Source organism: Rhinatrema bivittatum, unplaced genomic scaffold, assembly GCF_901001135.1.
Source record: "Rhinatrema bivittatum unplaced genomic scaffold, aRhiBiv1.1, whole genome shotgun sequence".
Taxonomy (NCBI): Eukaryota; Metazoa; Chordata; class Amphibia; order Gymnophiona; family Rhinatrematidae; genus Rhinatrema; species Rhinatrema bivittatum.
Window position 1 is genome coordinate 14,264 of NW_021820733.1, and position 18,944 is coordinate 33,207.

Below are 18,944 nucleotides of genomic sequence, written 5' to 3' on the forward strand. Positions count from 1 at the left end.
GATCGGTGCTGGAAACTTAACTCCACCTCTGACCTGGAAGTTTCCAGCATTAAGAAACATGGGGTTAGGCCAAGTGCACCTCTCTGCATCGGAGAGTACTGCTTACTGCCCTCATTTGCATGGGATTTCCATGTGAGGGCGCTAAGCAGATCTCACATTTTTAAACGCACATTTTGTAGCATAAAACTCCTTCCTGCATTGGCAAGAAGGTTTACACTGCCTTCAAGTGCAGGTAAAAACGGAGTTCAGCTGAACGCACCTTACTGCAGCGGCCTGCTCATGAGTTCTAATCCCAGCTTCTGCAACTCTTGAGCAAGCCATTTCAGCTCCATGTGCCCAGGATGACCACGTGGGTCCAGGTCAAAAGAAACAGTTTTAACTCAGTGCATGCAGGGAAATCAGGACTACATCCCACTGCACAATGTGGTAAAACTACAGCCTGTCCCTCTTGACCTGCAATGATACGGTCTGCATACTAGAGATGTGAATCGGAACCAGAATCGGTTCGGATTTCAGTTCCGATTCACATCTCTATAGATGTGAATCGGAACCAGAATCGGTTCGGATTTCAGTTCCGATTCACATCTCTATAGATGTGAATCGGAACCAGAATCGGTTCGGATTTCAGTTCCGATTCACATCTCTACTGCGTACTGGTGCTTCAGTTCCAATCGCAGTTCTGTAGCTGATTCTCCGTGTGTGACCACTTTATCTCCCCTCTAGGAGCGCTGGATGTGACAGATCTCCCAGCAGGAGTCACTGTCGGGAACGCTGCTGGAGTCCTGGGGGTGGGGAGCTCATTCCTGTAGTTTTAGAAGTAGTAGTATTGGAGAGCTAAGCTCGCTGTTTCCCCCTCCCACCTCCAGTCAAGTTTGGGGCTTGTGACCGACGCTCTTGCTGTGGAGATGATTTGAAAGGCTGCAACTGACCTGGAAGTGAAGGATGATGGTCCATATCAAGCCTAGGGTGAGCTTGGGGTTCCCATCTGCAATGTCGTCATTCCTGATGTTCACCAGCTTCACCTACAAAAGACAAAGCATGATTTGTCCAGGATGCCCCGCCATCTGAGCAGGAGATGGCTGGGAGGAAGGAATAGTGTGGACTACCTTTGACTCCAATACACACAAATCACCCTCTCCTCTTACAGCTTCCAGATGAGGCCCCGGAACAAAGCCTTGGATTGAAGGAAGCATTTTTAAGGTGTTTTTTATCATGGTCTGTAACTTGAGGGGAACATTCTCAAATCTGCCCTCACCCCAGGAAGTCTGATGATACGTAATCTTGAGGTACAACAGGAAGTGATGTCACTGCACCAAACACCTGCTGTTTCAAAGTTGCCGCAAATGGCTGCCTCCTTCCCCTACAGAAAAAATGTGTGCTTTCAAAGCATGCAGCACACAAATGGATTCCTGGAGTTGTGAAATCAGGGTGCAGACCCAACTCTGCTTATTTCAAATTATAGTAAACCACCCTCCTACTCTCAGAAAAAGAAGAATAGCAGGCTTGATGGTTTCTCAGTGATAGAACAGCACCAGGCCGGATCCTGATCCTCCGTGATAGGGACAAGTCCCAGATCCGAGCTTGTTCCCCGGTGACAGGGACAATGTCAAGTACAGACGTGCCAGGGACAGCGCCAGACCCCATATGGTCTCTCAGTGACAAGGACAGTACCAGGCCCGATCGTATCCCTCACTGACGGAGACCTATAATTCTAGAGGATTTCTCACGGGTGGAGTTTATCAGATTCCAGGAAATGAGGGGGGAAAGGCAAAGTTTCTTGCAATCCTGTGGTGATCCGATAAATCCCACCCAGGACACATCCTCAGATATCGGTGTGTGTGTGTGGGAGGGGGGGGGGGGGCAGTTTTTGGCCCATCTCTAGCTGTAGTGTAATGAGCTTCTGCGGTCTCTGAAGGCACCGGATTCAGGACTGCACTGGGCAGACGCTGTGGAAGAGGCCTGTTTTCAATCCGCACATGACTGGGCAGCACAGGAGGCGGCGATGGCCGGTGAAGGGGCAACACTCAGCTCCCTCCGCATCCTCGGGAGAAGGGGGCTCTCACCTGTCGGTGCTTCAGGTAGTCGAGGGCGATCTGTACGTTCTGGAGTTTATGGAAGCGCATGCGGCCTTTCTCCCGGGGCTGGAAAAAGCACAAGAAATGGGAAAGTTATCAGGAGTGCGCTGTAACGTTTTTAATCACAGGGTAAAGCCGTCGGATGGCGCGGCACACGGGGAAAATTACCACACACTGGGCTGTAAACAGGAATGTTATCGCACGGCGCCGTACGTGGGGAAAGTTATCACATGCTACGATCGCATCTCATCCCCGAGAGAGGGGGGCGGCCATGAAACCTGCACCTCCGTTAATACAAATGGAAGCAGCTCTCCTCACCCCCACGCGCACATACAAAACCAGCACACAGAGCACATGCAGAGGATCCCTACTCTCCGCTCCTCTCCCGAGGCCACGGCCCTCCCTTTCTGCCGCAGCACACCCAGCGGTGGGTTCACTTTGTCGTGGCACGCCCCATCCCCCTTTCCTCCCCCAATTCACCTCCTGGCATCATCGCCTTCCCTCCCGTCCATCCTCCTCCCCCCCCCCACCCCCTGCAATCCCCACTTTTCTGCCCTCCTACCCCCTTCAGAATCATGTCCGTCGGACGAGCGGTAACTCCACGCCTACCGCTGCCACCTCCTCCTCCTCTGGCTTTCTGTTGAGATTGGGAGCACGATCTGGCGGCGGGGGCGGCAGCGAACGGCAGGAGGTGCTGTTCACCAATTCCCTCTTACCGGTAGGAAGCCATTGTGCCCAGGATGCGGGGAGCAGGGAGGACGACGTTTGCGTCTTCTCTCCTCGGTGGGGGGGGGGGCGACAAAACATCACTGCATGCCCCCCCCCTCCCCCCCCCCCCCCGCAGAACAGCGCCCGACAGCCTCTGGCCCAGAATGCAAGCACCAAGGGCTTCCCTATGCTTCAGCGCGCTGGGCCCAGCCCTGTCCTTTCTATCCCTGCTCCTCTCCCCCCTCTCTCCCTGGCAATGTGCCGGGCGCTCTGTCTTACGTACAACGAAGAGACCAAACCAAGATGGAGCAAGAACAAACTCAACGTGGTCTGCGTCTCAAAGGTCCCCCCTGCTTCCCTACTTCAGGGGACCTGGCTTATTCCAGGTCTTACGGACGCCACCATTCAGACTCCAGGGCGATCCGAAGTCGTGGTAGGAGAAGCAAACAGCACTGCACAGCCTTCCAAGAGCCCTTGTACTTGGGTAAATCGGTATGACTGGTGAAAACTGCTCTCCCGGTGTCCACGCAGAAATGGTGGCGATGCCCTCATAACTAGGGCTCCTCTTCTAAGGTGCTGCTGGTACATTGGAAGTGCAGGTGCCCCTTTTCCAGTTCTTTCACAACACAAAGATTCAGAGCTCATCGGCGTCTCTGACGGTGCAGATACTTTTACCGGCTCCTCGGCTGCACGATTTGTGCAGCCGAGGAGCCGTCCGGGCAGAAAAGGCACGAAAGCAGAGCGCAGGATCCCAGGCCAGCCAGGAGGCCCTGCTGTTTCCCGGTGCTTCTCCAATCAACGCTTTTGTATTTGGGGGCCTTTCGTTGACGTTTATTGCTTAAAATCTAAAATCGGAAGCCCCGATTAAAACGCTAAATTAGAAGCCATCTTTAGGTTCATTTACAAAGTACACCTTAATACAACATTTTTATTAATCCAAATGAATAACACTTTGTAAATTCATATTATTCACAGAGACATGACAAAGGCATCCCTACCAAAACAAACAGAGCTGGATATTCAAAGCACCTTTAGCGCTAGACAGCCAGATAAGGAGGACTTAACCAAACACTGATATCTGGTTAAGGTCGGCCACAGCTAAATAGCCAGGTAAGTCACTTGTCCGGCTATCTAAATAGCTGGATAAGCTGTGGATGGGCAGTGGACAAAATCGGGGCATTGCTACTTATCCAGTTAAGTTAACCTTAGAGCAGATCTAACTTATCCGGCTAAGTAGCGATAAATACGCGGATATTCAGCGGCATTTAACTTATCCAGGCAGCTTTACATATTGAAGCTATAATACACTAATTCAGAAAATAATTAACTTCAAAGGAAAAATATGCCTGTGGGGTCATCATGCTTGCTGGGTTTAATCATTAAAATCTCAGGGGATCTTTGTAGGAGCAGCAGGGATTGTAAAGCTGAGCAGACTATTTTAATTGTCCGGTTTTCTGCTTTGTTAATTGTTATTTTTGTTTTATGTGCCTTGTCTCTTTGCATATCTTGTTGTAATCTGCGCAGAACATGCAAGATATAAATAGGCAGAAAGCTGGAAAAGAGCATACGGCCTATCATCTTTCTTTTGCAAGGGAGACCGGCCTGTAGGCCTGAAGGTTAATGGGAGTGGGGAGGGACGGGGGGGGGGGGGGGAAGGCTGAAGGCTCACCTAGGACGCCTAACAGCTTGCATGGATCCTGAGAAGGCACAGAGAGCCAGCCCCACTGCTCCCACCCACCACTCACTGACGCTTCAGCAACTTCGCCAGGGGTAGGGGGTTCTCAAAACACATTTTCGGTGGCTTCAGGAGCGCAGCCACAGTTTTACCTAAAATCCTCAGCTGATGCTAGCTGAATCGTTCATCTGCAGCGGCCGCATTTGAGAAATGTTACTAGAAACAGCTACTTATCTGCCTCTACTGTGTACATCATTCCTTACATTTTGATATTTTTTGGGTTAAAATATTTGTGTTCTTTACCATATCCCCCGATCATTCAAAATATACTTTCCTCAGTCCATCCTTCAGTTGTGTATGTTGTCAAGGTTTACCTGTATCAGTGTGACACCTGCATAAAGCTCTAATGAAGATCTCTTCAGCTGTCTGTGCTGTATTCATGCTTTACCTGTATCAGTGTAACACCTGCATAGAGCTCTAATGAAGATCTCTTCAGCTGTCTGTGCTGTATTCATGATTTACCTGTTTCAGTGTAACACCTGCATAGAGCTCTAATGAAGATCTCTTCAGCTGTCTGTGCTGTATTCATGCTTTATGTGTATCAGTGTAACACCTGCATAGAGCTCTAATGAAGATCTGCTCTTCAGCTGTCTGTGCTGTATTCATGCTTTATGTGTATCAGTGTAACACCTGCATAGAGCTCTAATGAAGATCTGCTCTTCAGCTGTCTGTGCTGTATTCATGCTTTACCTGTATCAGTGTAACACCTGCATGGGGATCTGATGAAGAACTGCTCTTCCGCTCTCCATGCTGTATTCATGCTTGACATGTATCAGTGTGCTGCCTGCATGGGGCACTGATGAAGATCTGCTCTTCAGTTGTCTGTGCTGTATTCATGCTTTATGTGTATCCGTGTGATGCCTGCATGGGCTCTGATGAAGATCTGCTCTTCAGCTGTCTGTGCTGTATTCATGCTTTATGTGTATCCGTGTGATGCCTGCATGGGCTCTGATGAAGATCTGCTCTTCAGCTGTCCGTGCTGTATTCATGCTTTATGTGTATCCGTGTGATGCCTGCATGGGGCACTGATGAAGATCTGCTCTTCAGCTGTCTGTGCTGTATTCATGCTTTATGTGTATCAGTGTGCTGCCTGCATGGGGCACTGATGAAGATCTGCTCTTCAGTTTTCTGTGCTGCATTCATGCTTTTCATTTGTCATTTGTATCAGTCTGAAATCAGCATGGGACTCCAATGAAGATCCGCTCCTCTCACCATGCTGGGCATATGTCCCGATTACAAGGAACAGTGCCCCTAACACTCTGCTGTGGGGTTGGAGACGGAGCGGGACAGAACCTCCATAACACCATGCTGTGGTACTGGGAAATGGAAGAAGAGGACAGAACCCTTCTTATTTGTCCTCTGCTTCTCATTCATCAGTTCTGAAAGGTCTGCGAGATTTCCTTAGCGTTATTGCCTTGATGTACAATAAATGAGCTCTTGTTTCTGAAAGGAGCCGACGCATGTCCTGCAGGCTTGGAAAAAAACCATCAGCCCACCCCTACCCTCCACACACCAGAGCCTGCAAACAGGAAGCCAAGGCATCTAAGCCCAACGAGCCCTAATGGGTTCAGGATGTCTGCTGGAAATCCTCTCATTAGAAACGAGTGGTGGTCCCGGAGAAGGAGGGGGATGAAAGTGATGCCAAAAGTAAACCTCAGCCGGGGCAGCCCCCACGCTCTGCAGGCTCATGGGCTACACAGAGCCTTCTGCCTGCAAGGCTCAGCCCAGTGCACCATCTTCCAGGCTGAACACAAGGGCCAAGCATCATTGGGAACCTGACCACTCTACTGTTATTGGTTTGTAATGTACAGAGTAAGACTGAGGGGCTGTGACTGGCACAGGGGCATATATGGCTCCGCCCACAAGTTTTAGTCTGTCTCCATCTACTGGTGCGGAGTCACAACCCAGGTGTCCTGGACTGATCCTGGTACGTACAGGGAACTTTCATTTTAGACATTCTGTACATTATTTTGGCCATCGTGTAAAATAGTCGGACCGGTAAAGTTATCGGAATCATCCCTTGCCCCCTACTATAGCAGATTAAAGCCCAGGAAGACTTGTACAACCCCGCCCTGTGCCAGGAAGAGGAGAGGAAGCCCAATTATTTGTCACGTCACGGGGGGAGGGGCGGTGACCCAGGTCCCATGTCAGGGTGGGCGTGGGCAAGGGATCGCCTTAGAATAGAGATTTTCCTCTTATTTTGGGAAAAAAAACCCAAAGTTATCCCTTTTATAACTTTTAAAGCTGCCAGAGGGCAAGGCATTTCACTGGGCGATCAGGACATCCCCTGCTCCTCTCTCCAGAAGGCTGGCCCTAAATGATATCCATCCCTGCACCGTACACACAAGACACAAAGTCCTCAGCTGGCTTAGATGAGAGGGGGGCGATCAAGCAATGGCAGAGAGTTTGCTTTAACACCCAAGGAGGCTTTCAGTTGTTCACAGTGAAGGGGAAGAAACATAGAAACGACGGCAGAAGAAGACCGAACGGCCCATCCGGTCTGCCCAGCAAGCTACGCACTTTATGCATTTTTTTTTTATTTCCCTTTTTCTCTCTCCCACCTGTTACTATTGGCTTCCAGTACCCTCCAGCCCTAATTCCCCTCCACCCCACCACAATTCCCCTCCACCCCACCACCAATGCAGAGAGCAGCGCCGTATCTGCATCCAAGTGAACATCCAGCTCAATTGGGGGTGGCAACAGCTGCAGACAAGCAGGCCACACCCCCTTGCCCCATACTCTTACCCACCCCTGGTTTGTTTGTTTTCTTGTTTGATTTTTTGTTGTTGCTTTTTTGAGATGGCAGGTACCAAGAGATGGTACCAAGAGTGAGCCAGAGTCTTCACAGAAGCTAACACCCGCCCCCCCCCACAGCTAACAAACCCGAGCGCAGCGCTGGAGCCACCCACGCTGCTGCCTCCCCCTCTCCCCGGCCCATTCCTGGAATCCCAAGCTCCTTGTACCATTTTGGCGAGGCAACGGCAGCTGGCCGACACGGCTTCATTGCATACCATGAGTTTTACTGCTCTTCTAATGATGTTATGAAAACCAGCTGCTACTGCGGGGGCCTGAGAACAGGGGACGAGTCTGTGCACCCAGCTGCAGAGGAGCTCATGTACACCCTGGCACGCCAGGATGGAGATTTCCAGGCTGTGCCCCCCCTATCCCCCGGTGCACAAACATATCTGCAGGGGAGAAGAAACATATCGACAGGGGAGAAGAAAAAAGGGGAGAAGGGGGGGAGAAGGGGAGAAGAAAAAAGGGTTCGCACTCACAAAGCGGGGAGTAGCTGGCTTGTTACGGCGGTTACTACCCCAAACCAAATGTGTCTGATACTTCACTTTCGATGCATATCCAGCATAGCTCTCTGCTTCAACGGCAGGGGAGAAGAAAAACTGATACTTCACGCATTTCCAGCATAGCTCTCTGCTTCAACGGCAGGGGAGAAGAAAAACTGATACTTCACGCATTTCCAGCATAGCTCTCTGCTTCAACGGCAGGGGAGAAGAAAAACTGATACTTCACGCATATCCAGCATAGCTCTCTGCTTCAACGGCAGGGGAGAAGAAAAACTGATACTTCACGCATTTCCAGCATAGCTCTCTGCTTCAACGGCAGGGGAGAAGAAAAACTGATACTTCACGCATTTCCAGCATAGCTCTCTGCTTCAACGGCAGGGGAGAAGAAAAACTGATACTTCACGCATTTCCAGCATAGCTCTCTGCTTCAACGGCAGGGGAGAAGAAAAACTGATACTTCACGCATTTCCAGCATAGCTCTATGCTTCAACGGCAGGGGAGAAGAAAAACAACCAATAAGGACTGTATAACATAGTCTGGGTAAAACAAATAAGCATGGGTGCAGCTTGCTTATTGCAGTGGTTACTACCCATACTACCCCTAACTAATCAAGCTAGATATTTCACTTGGATGCAGCTCCATCACTGCTCTCTACATTAATGGTGGGGGTGGAAGGGAAATAGAACCAAGAGCTAAGAGAAACAGATAAGTATGAGAGAAAAAATGTGTGAAGCTTGCTGGGCAGACTGGATGGGCCATTTGGTCTTCTTCTGCCGTCATTTCTATGTTTCTATGCAGCAGCAGCAGACAAGAAGGAGGTGCAGCAGAGGCCGTGCACCTTTCTCCATGAGCCGAGCAATAAGAGATGAGCGTGGGGGGCTCCCTAAAGCCAGCCAAGCGCAGAGAAGTCCAACATGCAGGTGGCATCACAACCTGAAAGGCTAGACAGGGCCTTTCAAGGGGGCGGAGCTAGCATTTCTCAGAAACCTAGGAAAACAGCACCGGCTCAGACATGGCCACCGGTACAGCTACAAGATGCTCCCCCTTCAAAGAGATCAGAGACTCAGAGTGAGAGCTGCCACCCTAGCCAAAAGGAAAAGAGAGAGATCGAGAGAGAGATCCCTTCTCAGCAAAGAGAGGGCGAGTACGGATTTACTTATATAAAATCCGGAGTGTAAATAAACACAAAGATGAGCCGGTTGTTACAGTGTATTTGGATTTTCAGAAGGGCATCTGATAAAGTCCTCCATGACAGATTCCTCAGGAAATTACAAAGTGATGGAATGGGGGGGGGGGCGCAGAATCCTATTGTGGACTGATAAGTGGTTACGAGGCTGGAAACAGAGGGTAGGACTTAACTGGCCAGTTTCCCCAATTGGAGAAAGGTAAACGGTGGAGTGCCCCCAGGGACCTGTGCTGTTTAACATATTCATAAATAATCTGGAAAAGGGAAGGACAAACGAGGCGATCAGATTTGCAGATGACACAAAATTATTCAAAGTTGCTAAAAAAAAAAAAAAAAAAGCAGTGGATTGTGAAACTAGGAAAGCGAGTGAGCAAGCAACTGAATGGCAGATGAAATTTAATGTAGGAAAGTGCAAAGTGATGCACAAAGGGAAAAAATCCCAACTACAGATAACCAATGCTGGGTTCTGTATTGGGAGTCACCACCAAAGGCGAAAGACCTTGGAGTCTTTGTGGACAATACATTGAAGACTTTGGCTCAGTGTGTGCTGCGGCAATCAAAAAAAAAGCAAAGAGAAGGTTAGGAATGATCTGAAAAGGAATGGAGAATAAAATGGAAAATACCATAAAGCAGAGTTGCTTACCTGTAACAGGTGTTCTCCCAGGACAGCAGGATGTTAGAACTCACACATGGGTGACATCATCAGATGGAGCCCGGCACGGAAAACTTCTGTCAAAGTTTCTAGAACTTTGGCTGGCACACTGAGCATGCCCAGCAGGCCACCAATCCCGTGGCCACACGGGGTCCCCCTTTCAGTTTCGTTTCATAGCAGAAAAGTACAGCGAAAATTAAAACAACGAAATGTAGGTGAACCCACCCGCCACCGTGGGGTGGCGGGTGGGTTTCGTGAGGACTAACATCCTGCTGTCCTGGGAGAACACCTGTTACAGGTAAGCAACTCTGCTTTCTCCCAGTACAAGCAGGATGGTAGTCCTCACATGTGGGTGAATAGCAAGCTGCAGGCTGCTCCCAGAACACCCTGGGCCAACAGACACCCAATAACGTGCAAGAAGCACAACAACGGGGGGCAGCCTGAACCTCATACTGGGTCCTAGGTAGGAAGAGTTGGGTTCTTACACTGGGAACAGATTACGGAGGACAGACTGGCCAAAGACGCTGTCCTGTCGACCGTCCTTATCCAGACAGTAATGACTGCGAAGGTGTGGAGGGAGCTCCACGCCACGGCCTTGCAGATTTCGGCAATAGGGACTGGCCAGAAGTGTGCTACTGACATTGCCATGGCCCTTACTGAGTGCATTTTCACTCGGCATCCGAGTGGAAGGCCTGCTTGCTGATAACAGAAAGCAATACAGTCCGCCCTCCGATCAGACAGGGTCTGCTTGCCCACCGCAACTCCAAGTCTATTTTTGTCAAAGGAGACAAAAACAGGTGGACTGCCTGTGGGCTGCTGTGCGCGCTCAATAAAAGGCGAGAGCACGCTTGCAGTCCAAGGTATGCAGAGCCCACTCACCTGAATGAGAGTGTGGTCTTGGTAAAAATGTGGGCAACCCGATGGACTGATTCAGGTGGAAGTCAGTCACTACCTTACAGGCCGATTCAGTAAAAGTCCGTGGGAGAGCGGGCAAACGCCCGCTCTCCCGGCGTGCGATTCTGTATTTAAATGAGGCCCGGCGGTAAAAACGCCTCCTTTTGGCCCGGAGCGGCGGATGTCAGCGGGTTTGACAGCCGACGCTCAATTTTGCCGGCGTCAGTTCTCGAGCCCGCTGACAGCCACTGGCTCGGAAACCAGACGCCGGCAAAATTGAGCGTCCGGTTTTCGACCCCACAGCCACCGGCCAACTTCAAATTTGTTTTTTTACTTTTTTTTACCCTTCGGGACCTCCGACTTAATGTTGCCATGATATTAAGTCGGAGGGTGCACAGAAAAGCAGTTTTTACTGCTTTTCTGTGCACTTTCCCGGTGCCCGAAGAAATTAGCGCCTACCTTTGGGTAGGCGCTACTTTCTGAAAGCAAAATGTGCGGCTTGGCTGCACATTTTACTTACTGAATTGCGCGGGAATACCTAATAGGGTCATCAACGTGCATTTGCATGTTGAGGGCGCTATTAGGTGCCGCGGGTTGGATGCGTGTTTTCCGCCCCTTACTGAATAAGGGGTAAGGGAAAACGCGCGTCCAATGGAGGGTTAACAGTTGGAGCGCACTGTACTGTATCGGCCTGTCAGGCAGGAAATCAGGGTGAGTGCGCAGCACCTCTCTGTCGTGGAAGAACCTTGTGTAAGGCAGATAGGTCACTAGGGCCTACAGCTCACTGACTCTGCGAGCAGAAGTAATCGCTACAAGGAAGATGACCTTCCAGGTGAGGTGTTTGAACTCGCAGGGGTGCAGGGACTCAAATGGAGGCCGCATGAGCCATGCCAGCACTATGTTGAGATCCCAGGCCACAACAGGAGGGCGTAGTGGAGGCTTCAGTTGAAGTAAGCCTCTCATGAAGCGCCCTACTATGGGCTGCACCGAGACTGGGGTGTCGCCCACTCCGCGGTGGTAGGTGCTGATGGCACTCAGATGGATCCGGATTGAGGTACTCTGAAGACCAGACTGAGAGGCACCAGAGGTAGTCCAAAAGCCTAGGAGAGGGAAAAGATAAAGGGTCAAGACCCTCCTCCATTTTGCTTGGTATGACTTCCGTGTGGAAGGCTTACGCGAAGCTACCAGGACTTGCGAGACATTATCAGAAAGGTCAAGGGATTGTAGTATTAGTCTTTCAGCATCCAGGCCGTTAGGGATAGCGACCGGAGGTTCAGGTGGTGTAGCCTGCCCAGATCCTGCGTAATGAGATCGGGCAATGTGCCAAGGAGAATGGGTTCCTGGATAGACAGGTCGTGGAGAACGGGGAACCAGACCTGACACGGCCAATGCGGTGCTATGAGGATCATGGAGCCTCAGTCCTGCTGTAGCTTCACGAGAGTCTTGCCTATTAGTGGAATCAGAGGGTACACATACAGGAGACCCTCACTCCAGGAGTGGGCAAAGACATCCATGACTGGTCCCTTTCGTTCCCTGTGCAGGGAGCAGAATCGGTCCACCTTGTGGCTCTATTACAACGCAAAGAGACCCACGTCTGACTGACCCCATCGGCAGAAGACCCTATCTGCTACATAGGGGTTCAGGGACCACTTGTGGGGCTGGAATGTCCGGCTGAGGCAGTCCACTACCACATTCTCGGTCCCTGCCAGGTAGATGGCCTGCAGGAGCATGGAATGTGACAGGGCCCAGGCCCAAATCTGCACTGCCTCTTGGTAGAGGAAATAAGAGCCTGTGCCCCCCGTTTGTTCACGTACCACAAGGCCACTTGGTTGTCCGTCTGGATCAAGATGACCTTGTTGGACAGGCAGTCCTGGAATGCGTAGAGTGCATACCACATCGCCAGGAGTTCCAGGAAGTTTATCTGGCATCTCGCCTCGGCTTTCGACCACAGTCCTTACGTGTGGAGGCCGTTAACATAGGCCCCCCTCCTAGGTTGGAGGCATCTGTGGTCAAGATCACCTGAGCAGCTGGGGACTGAAAGGGAAGTCCCTTGCTTAAGTTGGATTCTCGCACCCACCAGGCAAGGGAGAGCTGGAGTGGTTTGGTTATCTGGATCAGTGCAGAGCGTTTGAGTGGCTTGGTGCCACTGAGACCACAGGGTTCATTGTGTGACCCTTATGGCTAGGCGGGCCATTGGGGTGATGTGCACAGATGATGCCATGTGACCCAGCAACTTCAGGAGCAGGTGGGCAGAGGCCATCCGCTGGCGATGGATAGATCTGGCCAGCCCAGCCAGGGTGGCTATGCGATCGCTGGAAAGGAATGTCTTGGCCATCATGGTTGTCCAGGTCTGCCCCAATGAAGTTCAGTCGCTGGAACGGAGTCAGCTGGGATTTTGGGTAGTTCACGAGGAAACCTAGTGACTGGAGGAGGCTCAACATCATGTTCGGGGACTGAAGAGCTCCCTCTTTCGAAGAACTCTTGATAAGCCAATCGTCCAGATATGGGAACACATGCATCCCATTCTGGCATATGTGCTCCCACCACTGCCAGGCACTTTGTGAAGACCCGGGGTGCAGAAGCTAGCCCAAAGGGGAGAACCCTGTATTGGAAGTGCCGGTGGCCTACTACGAAGTGCAGATATTTTTGATGAGGTGGGAAAATGGTCATGTGCGTGTAGGCGTCCTCTAGATCCAGAGAGCAGAGCCATTCCCCTTGATGCAGAAGCGGAAGTAGGGTACCCAAGGATACCATTCTGAACCGTTCTCTGTGGAAGAACCTGTTTAAGGCCCAGAGATCGAGGATGGGACGGAGGCCACCTGTTCTCTTTGGGATGAAAAAATACTGGGAGTAGAACCCCCTTACCTGCTGAGCCCAGGGAACCAATTCCATGGCTCTGGACCATAGCAGGAGCGAGAGTTCCAACTCGAGGGATGATGCATGTTCTACGAGGCTCCACACCGGGGAGGGTGGGGAGTCTGGAGGAACAGTGAGGAGATTCAGGCGGTAACCTTGTGCTACAATGGATAATACCCATTGATCGGTGGTAACTGGGAACCAGTTGCTGACGAACTGGCAGAGATGAGCCCCCCACAGGTGGGTTGGATGGTGCAGGCAAAGGGGATAGGCTTCTGCTCTCTGTATGCTAGTCAAAAGCCAGTTGCAGGGCTAGGCTGGGGGGCTGGCTGAGCCAGAGGTGCTTTCTGTTGGCGAGGGTGGCTTCTTTGAGAGGACTGAGCTGTAAGAGCAAGAGAGGATGGAGGGTAATATCTCTGTTGCTTGTAAAACTGCCTCCTAGTATCCCTACGTGGCCCTCTACGGGTCGAAGAGGGATCAGAGATGGTAGTTGATAACCGATGTAGTGTCTCATGGTGGTCCTTGAGTTAGGCCACTGTGTCCTGGATTTTGTCCCCAAACAGGTTTTCTCCTGTACAGGGGAGGTCGGCCAGTTTTTCTTGAACCTCTGGTCGAAAGTCGGAGGCTTTTAGCCAGGCCCAGCATCTGGCACTAATGCCTGCCGCTGAGACTCTTGATGCTGTCTCAAAAATGTCAAAGGCCGCTCTCACCTCGTGTTTCCCGGCTTCCAGTCCTTTCTGAAGGATGGATTCTAGGCCCTCCTGAAATTTTTGTGCTAGGGCCTCAGTGAACTCCTGGACCTGTTTCCGCTATGTAAGCAATAAGACTGGATCCCTGGAAAACCCTTCAACCCTGGGCATCTAAGCCTCTATGGTCCTTTCCTGGAGGGGTGGAGGAGTGAGGGCAGGTCCTTTTGGCCTTTTTCTGGGCTGATTCAACTACCACCGACTGGTGTGGCAACTGGTTCTCTGAAAGCCTAGGGCCTGTTGTACTAAATAGGTGGCATCAGTCTTAGTATTGACCAGAGCCACAGAACCTGAGTGTTCCCAGAGCCGATGAAGGAGGTCCAGAAGAACCTCATGCACTGGGACTGCCATCACCTCCCTTAGGAGCATCCACAAATTGGAGGACCTCCAACATCTTGTGGTGGGCATCCTCTTCGGTTAAAAGTTGGAAGGGAATGGTCTCCGCCATCACCCGGACAAAACTCGCGAAGGAGAGATCCTCCGGAGTTGAGCGCCGTCTCTCTTCTGGCGGGGAAGGCTCCGACAGAAGGTACTTGGAGGCTTCCGAGGAATGTTCAGAGGAGACGTCTTCCCATGGGTCATAAGGGGCTTTCTCCTCACCAGCAAACTGCCTGGGTCAAGGAGGGAGGCTTAAATCCAGAGTATGGGGGTGGCTTAAATCCAGAGTATGGGGCACTGGCACCGATGGTCAGTGAGGTGAAACTGACTGCGATTGTGCCGGCATCAAGGGCACTGGGACCTGCGATGGACGTAGGGGCACTGGGAGGCCCGTTAACCCGGGGACGGGATCCGGCATTGGCGGTACAGTCCGTGGAGATGGGCGAGGAACCGCATCTTCCTCCTCCAAGGATCCCAGAATCGGGATCGAGATGGGGGGAGGCACAGGCTGCATCGGTAAGGCACAGAGCAGCACGTCCAAATCTTTCCAGCAGAGGCACCAAAATGGAGGGCGCCGGTTCTGATGCCAATATGGGGGTCGGCGTCGGTGGCAGCTGGAGACCCTGAAGGGCATTTAGCACTGCCTGTTGAACCATGCGGTCCAACTCCTCTCTGAACGAGGGTGCAGACAAGACCGACCCTGGAGTAGGAGGCAGGCTGGGCATCACCGGAGTGTCCACAGGGGTCCGCGGAGCCTCAGTGCTCGGCACCAATATCGGTGGAGAACACCCTGGGCTCCTGGGTCCAGAGGAGGATGGGGCCTCCTCTCCCAGGGGCCTCTTCGCAGGAGGTTCGGCCAAGGCCGATGCTGCTCCGGTGTTGGTGCCGGCACTGGATGGTGACGATCGTTGCTGCTGATGTTGAAACTTCCCACGGTGCTCAGCCCGGGCCTTCTCTGGTGCCGAGGAAGATGATACAGAAGTCTTCGAGTGTCCTGATGCCGGTGAGGGGTGATCTCCTGCTCCTTGTTCCTCTAGGCTGGGCATTGAAGGCGAGGGTCCTGAGTCAGAATGATCCCCACGACTCGATGTACCCGGTACCGGAGTCGATGGAGCAGATTGCTTGGAACCAAATAAGTGCTCCATCTTGTCCAGGCGGGCACGCCAGCCTTTGGGGGTCATCTGAGCACAGCTGGGACACCGACAGACGTTGTGGGAAGGCCCAAGACACAGGACACAGATTTTGTGTGGGTCCGTTATGGACATAGTCCGCGGACACTCAGGGCACTTCCGAAAACTGGTCGCCATGACAAATAAGAGCGGTGTGCAGTGGATGGCCGATGGCCACCGGGAGGTAGAAGCTCGGGAACCAACTGCAAAAAACACGAAAACAGACTTACCGAACGCCAGAGGAATTGGTTTGCGATGGGGGACCCCTGAGCGGGGAAAAACCTGAAGAAAAACTTTGAATTGTTCCATGAGGAAATTGTGAGGAAAAAGTTCTCACAGAACTCCATTAACCGTGAGGCAACAGCTCCGCGGAAAAAAAGGAGACTGAAGGGAGACCCCGTGTGACCACGGGGTTGGTGGCATTCTGGGCATGCTCAGTGTGCCAGTCAAAGTTCTAGAAACCTTGACAAAAATGTTCCGTGACAGGGCTCCATCTGATGATGTCACCCGCCTGTGAGGACTACTATCCTGCTTGTCCTGGGAGAACACCTCTGCATCGAGCCGTGGTGCGACCGCACTTTGAAGATTGCATGACGTTCTGGTTGCCCCCATCTCAAGAAAGACAGAGCAGAACTAGAAAAGGTGCAGAGGAGGGTGACAAAAATGAACAAGGGACTGGAGCATCTCTCCTGTGATGAGAGGCTACGCAGGCTCAGGCTCTTCAGCTTGGATAAGAGACGGCACGATAGAAGTTTATAAAGTTATGAGTCGGGAGGAGCAGATAAATAAATGACAGTATTTACACTTTCAAATAATACTAAAACAAGGGGACACACCATGAAACTGATAACAGCTCTATCAAATCAGAGAAAGAACTTTTCACACACACACACAATCAAATTGTGGAATCTGTTGCAAGAGGATGTGGTCAAGGCAACTAGAATAGTGGGGTTTAAAGAGGTTTGAACAAGTTGCTAAAAGAAAAGTCCAAAACACATTATTAGAGAAAGCTACTGCTTTCCCTAGGAGTGAGTAACAAGAAATATAAACTCGTTTGGGATCTGCCGGGATGCCGGACTCCATGCACTCAGCATGGCATTTCTTATGTTAGACCTGATCTTCGTTAACGCTGCAATCAAGTCAGTTTCTACACCTAATTGCACAAAGGTCCCGTGGTCAGATCACTATCTCATAACTACTTCATTCTCTATAAAAGATACCAACCCGGCTTGCATTCCTTTGCCCTCCTTCAAATACAGGAAAACTTGCTCCCCTGAAGACCTTAATAATCACCTATCTCCACTACTCCACCAACTGGACCTACTGATCCGAACGCAGCACTTCGATCATGGAACACAATTACCGAAACGATAGCCAACAAGCTATGCCCGCTTATTACAAAAAAACCACACCAGAATTCCTCCAAAAGACAGCCATGGTTCTCAGCAGAATTAAGAAAGCTCAAACTCCAACTAAGACAAAATGAGGCTAAATGGCGCAAAAACCCAGGAACCATCACCCTTTCAATCTACAAATCATCCCTGCATCAATACAAATCAAGCACCCTAAGATCCAAGAGGGACTACTACGCCTCGAAGATACACGACCTTATTTTCGATGCCAAAGCCCTCTTCAGCTATGTAGCCAACCTCACACAAGTAAACCAACCTGAGATTACACATGACCAAGCTCAATCAAAAGCAGAAGAACTAGCTCTTTTCTTCAACAACAAAATCAACACTCTCCTATCGCAGCTCCCCAAGAACCCCACTGTTCCATTAACTACTCCTCAACCCTCAATCAACTACACTCGGTTAGAAGAACTTGACACAACTTCATCCGCTGAGATCCAAAGAATTCTTAGGAAAATGAAACCATCCTCTCATCCCTCGGATCACATCCCAACCAAACTACTACTAGCAATTCCAGAATCTATCTCCAAATCCCTGGCAGACATCATAAATTGCTCCCTCACACAAGGACTCTACCCGGACAACCTCAAACTTGCCTCACTCAAACCCCTTCTCAAAAAACCAAATCTAGACCCAAACGATCCTAACAATTTCAGACCGATAGCCAACCTCCCATTCATAGCCAAGATAATGGAAAAATTGGTAAACTCTCAACTTTCAAACCACATTGAAGACAACAACTTTCTATTTCCATCACAATACGGATTCCGTAAAACCTTAAGCACGGAAGCCCTCCTCATCTCTATGACTGACCACATCATCCTAGGATTAGACAAAGGACAAGCCTTCCTTCTGATACTACTCGACCTCTCGTCTGCATTTGATACGGTCAATCACTCCCTTCTCATCAACCAATTATCAGCCATAGGTATTTCAGGCACTGCCCTATCATGGTTCAAAACCTTCCTCAGCAACAGAGGTTATAAGGTCAAGATTCATAATAAAGAATCCTCTCTACACCCCGCAGCCGTAGGAGTCCCTCAGGGCTCATCCCTGTCTCCTACCCTGTTTAACATTTATCTGTTACCCTTATGTAAACTTCTCACTGACCTCAATCTCAAACATTTTCTCTACGCTGACGATATTCAGGTCCTGATCCCCATCGAAGAATCGCTCGCAAAAACAATGTCGCACTGGGAATCCTGCCTCCAAAACATCAAACAACTTCTTACAAGCCTCAACCTGATACTAAACTCATCAAAAACGGAACTTCTACTCATCACTCCAGAAAACAGCTCCATCACATACACTCATCCTACCGTACTAAGCACTACACAAGTGAGAGATCTAGGAGTTCAAATTGACAATCACCTAAATATGAAAGCTAACATCAACAAAACCACCAGAGACTGCTTTTACAAGCTCCAAGTGCTGAAAAGAATACGACCTCTCTTCCACACACATGACTTCAGAACGATCCTACAATCAATCATTTTCGCAAAGCTGGACTATTGCAATACCATCATGCTTGGTCTCCCTTCATCACACACCAAACCATTACAAATGGTACAAAATGCCTCCGCCCGTATACTCACCAACACCAGGAGAAGAGAACACATAACACCGATCTTGATGGACCTCCATTGGCTGCCCATCCACTTCAGAATAATCTACAAGGCCATTCTCACCATTTTCAAAAATATCCATCAATTAGCCCCAATCGATCTCCATATTCCCCTCCGATTACACCATTCCATAAGACCGACAAGAGATGCTTACAAAGGATCACTTCAAGTACCTCCAGCCAAGACTACCAGACACATCACGCTTAGAG

The 18,944-nt window shown here is 50.5% G+C and overlaps 1 protein-coding gene across 1 annotated transcript in view; it reads right to left on the reverse strand.

Annotated features, from left to right (window-relative positions):
- Positions 1 to 929: 929 nt before the first annotated feature.
- The window catches only part of LOC115082045, a gene marked incomplete at its 3' end in the record, with an annotated part of 189,599 nt that continues 171,584 nt past the window's right edge, over positions 930 to 18,944 (reverse strand). The window contains exons 6-7 of the mRNA XM_029586310.1: positions 2,064 to 2,141; positions 930 to 1,022 (exon numbers count right to left, since the gene is read on the reverse strand). Of these exons, the coding sequence (XP_029442170.1) occupies positions 930 to 1,022; positions 2,064 to 2,141 (171 nt within the window). The remainder of the gene's footprint in view (positions 1,023 to 2,063; positions 2,142 to 18,944) is intronic.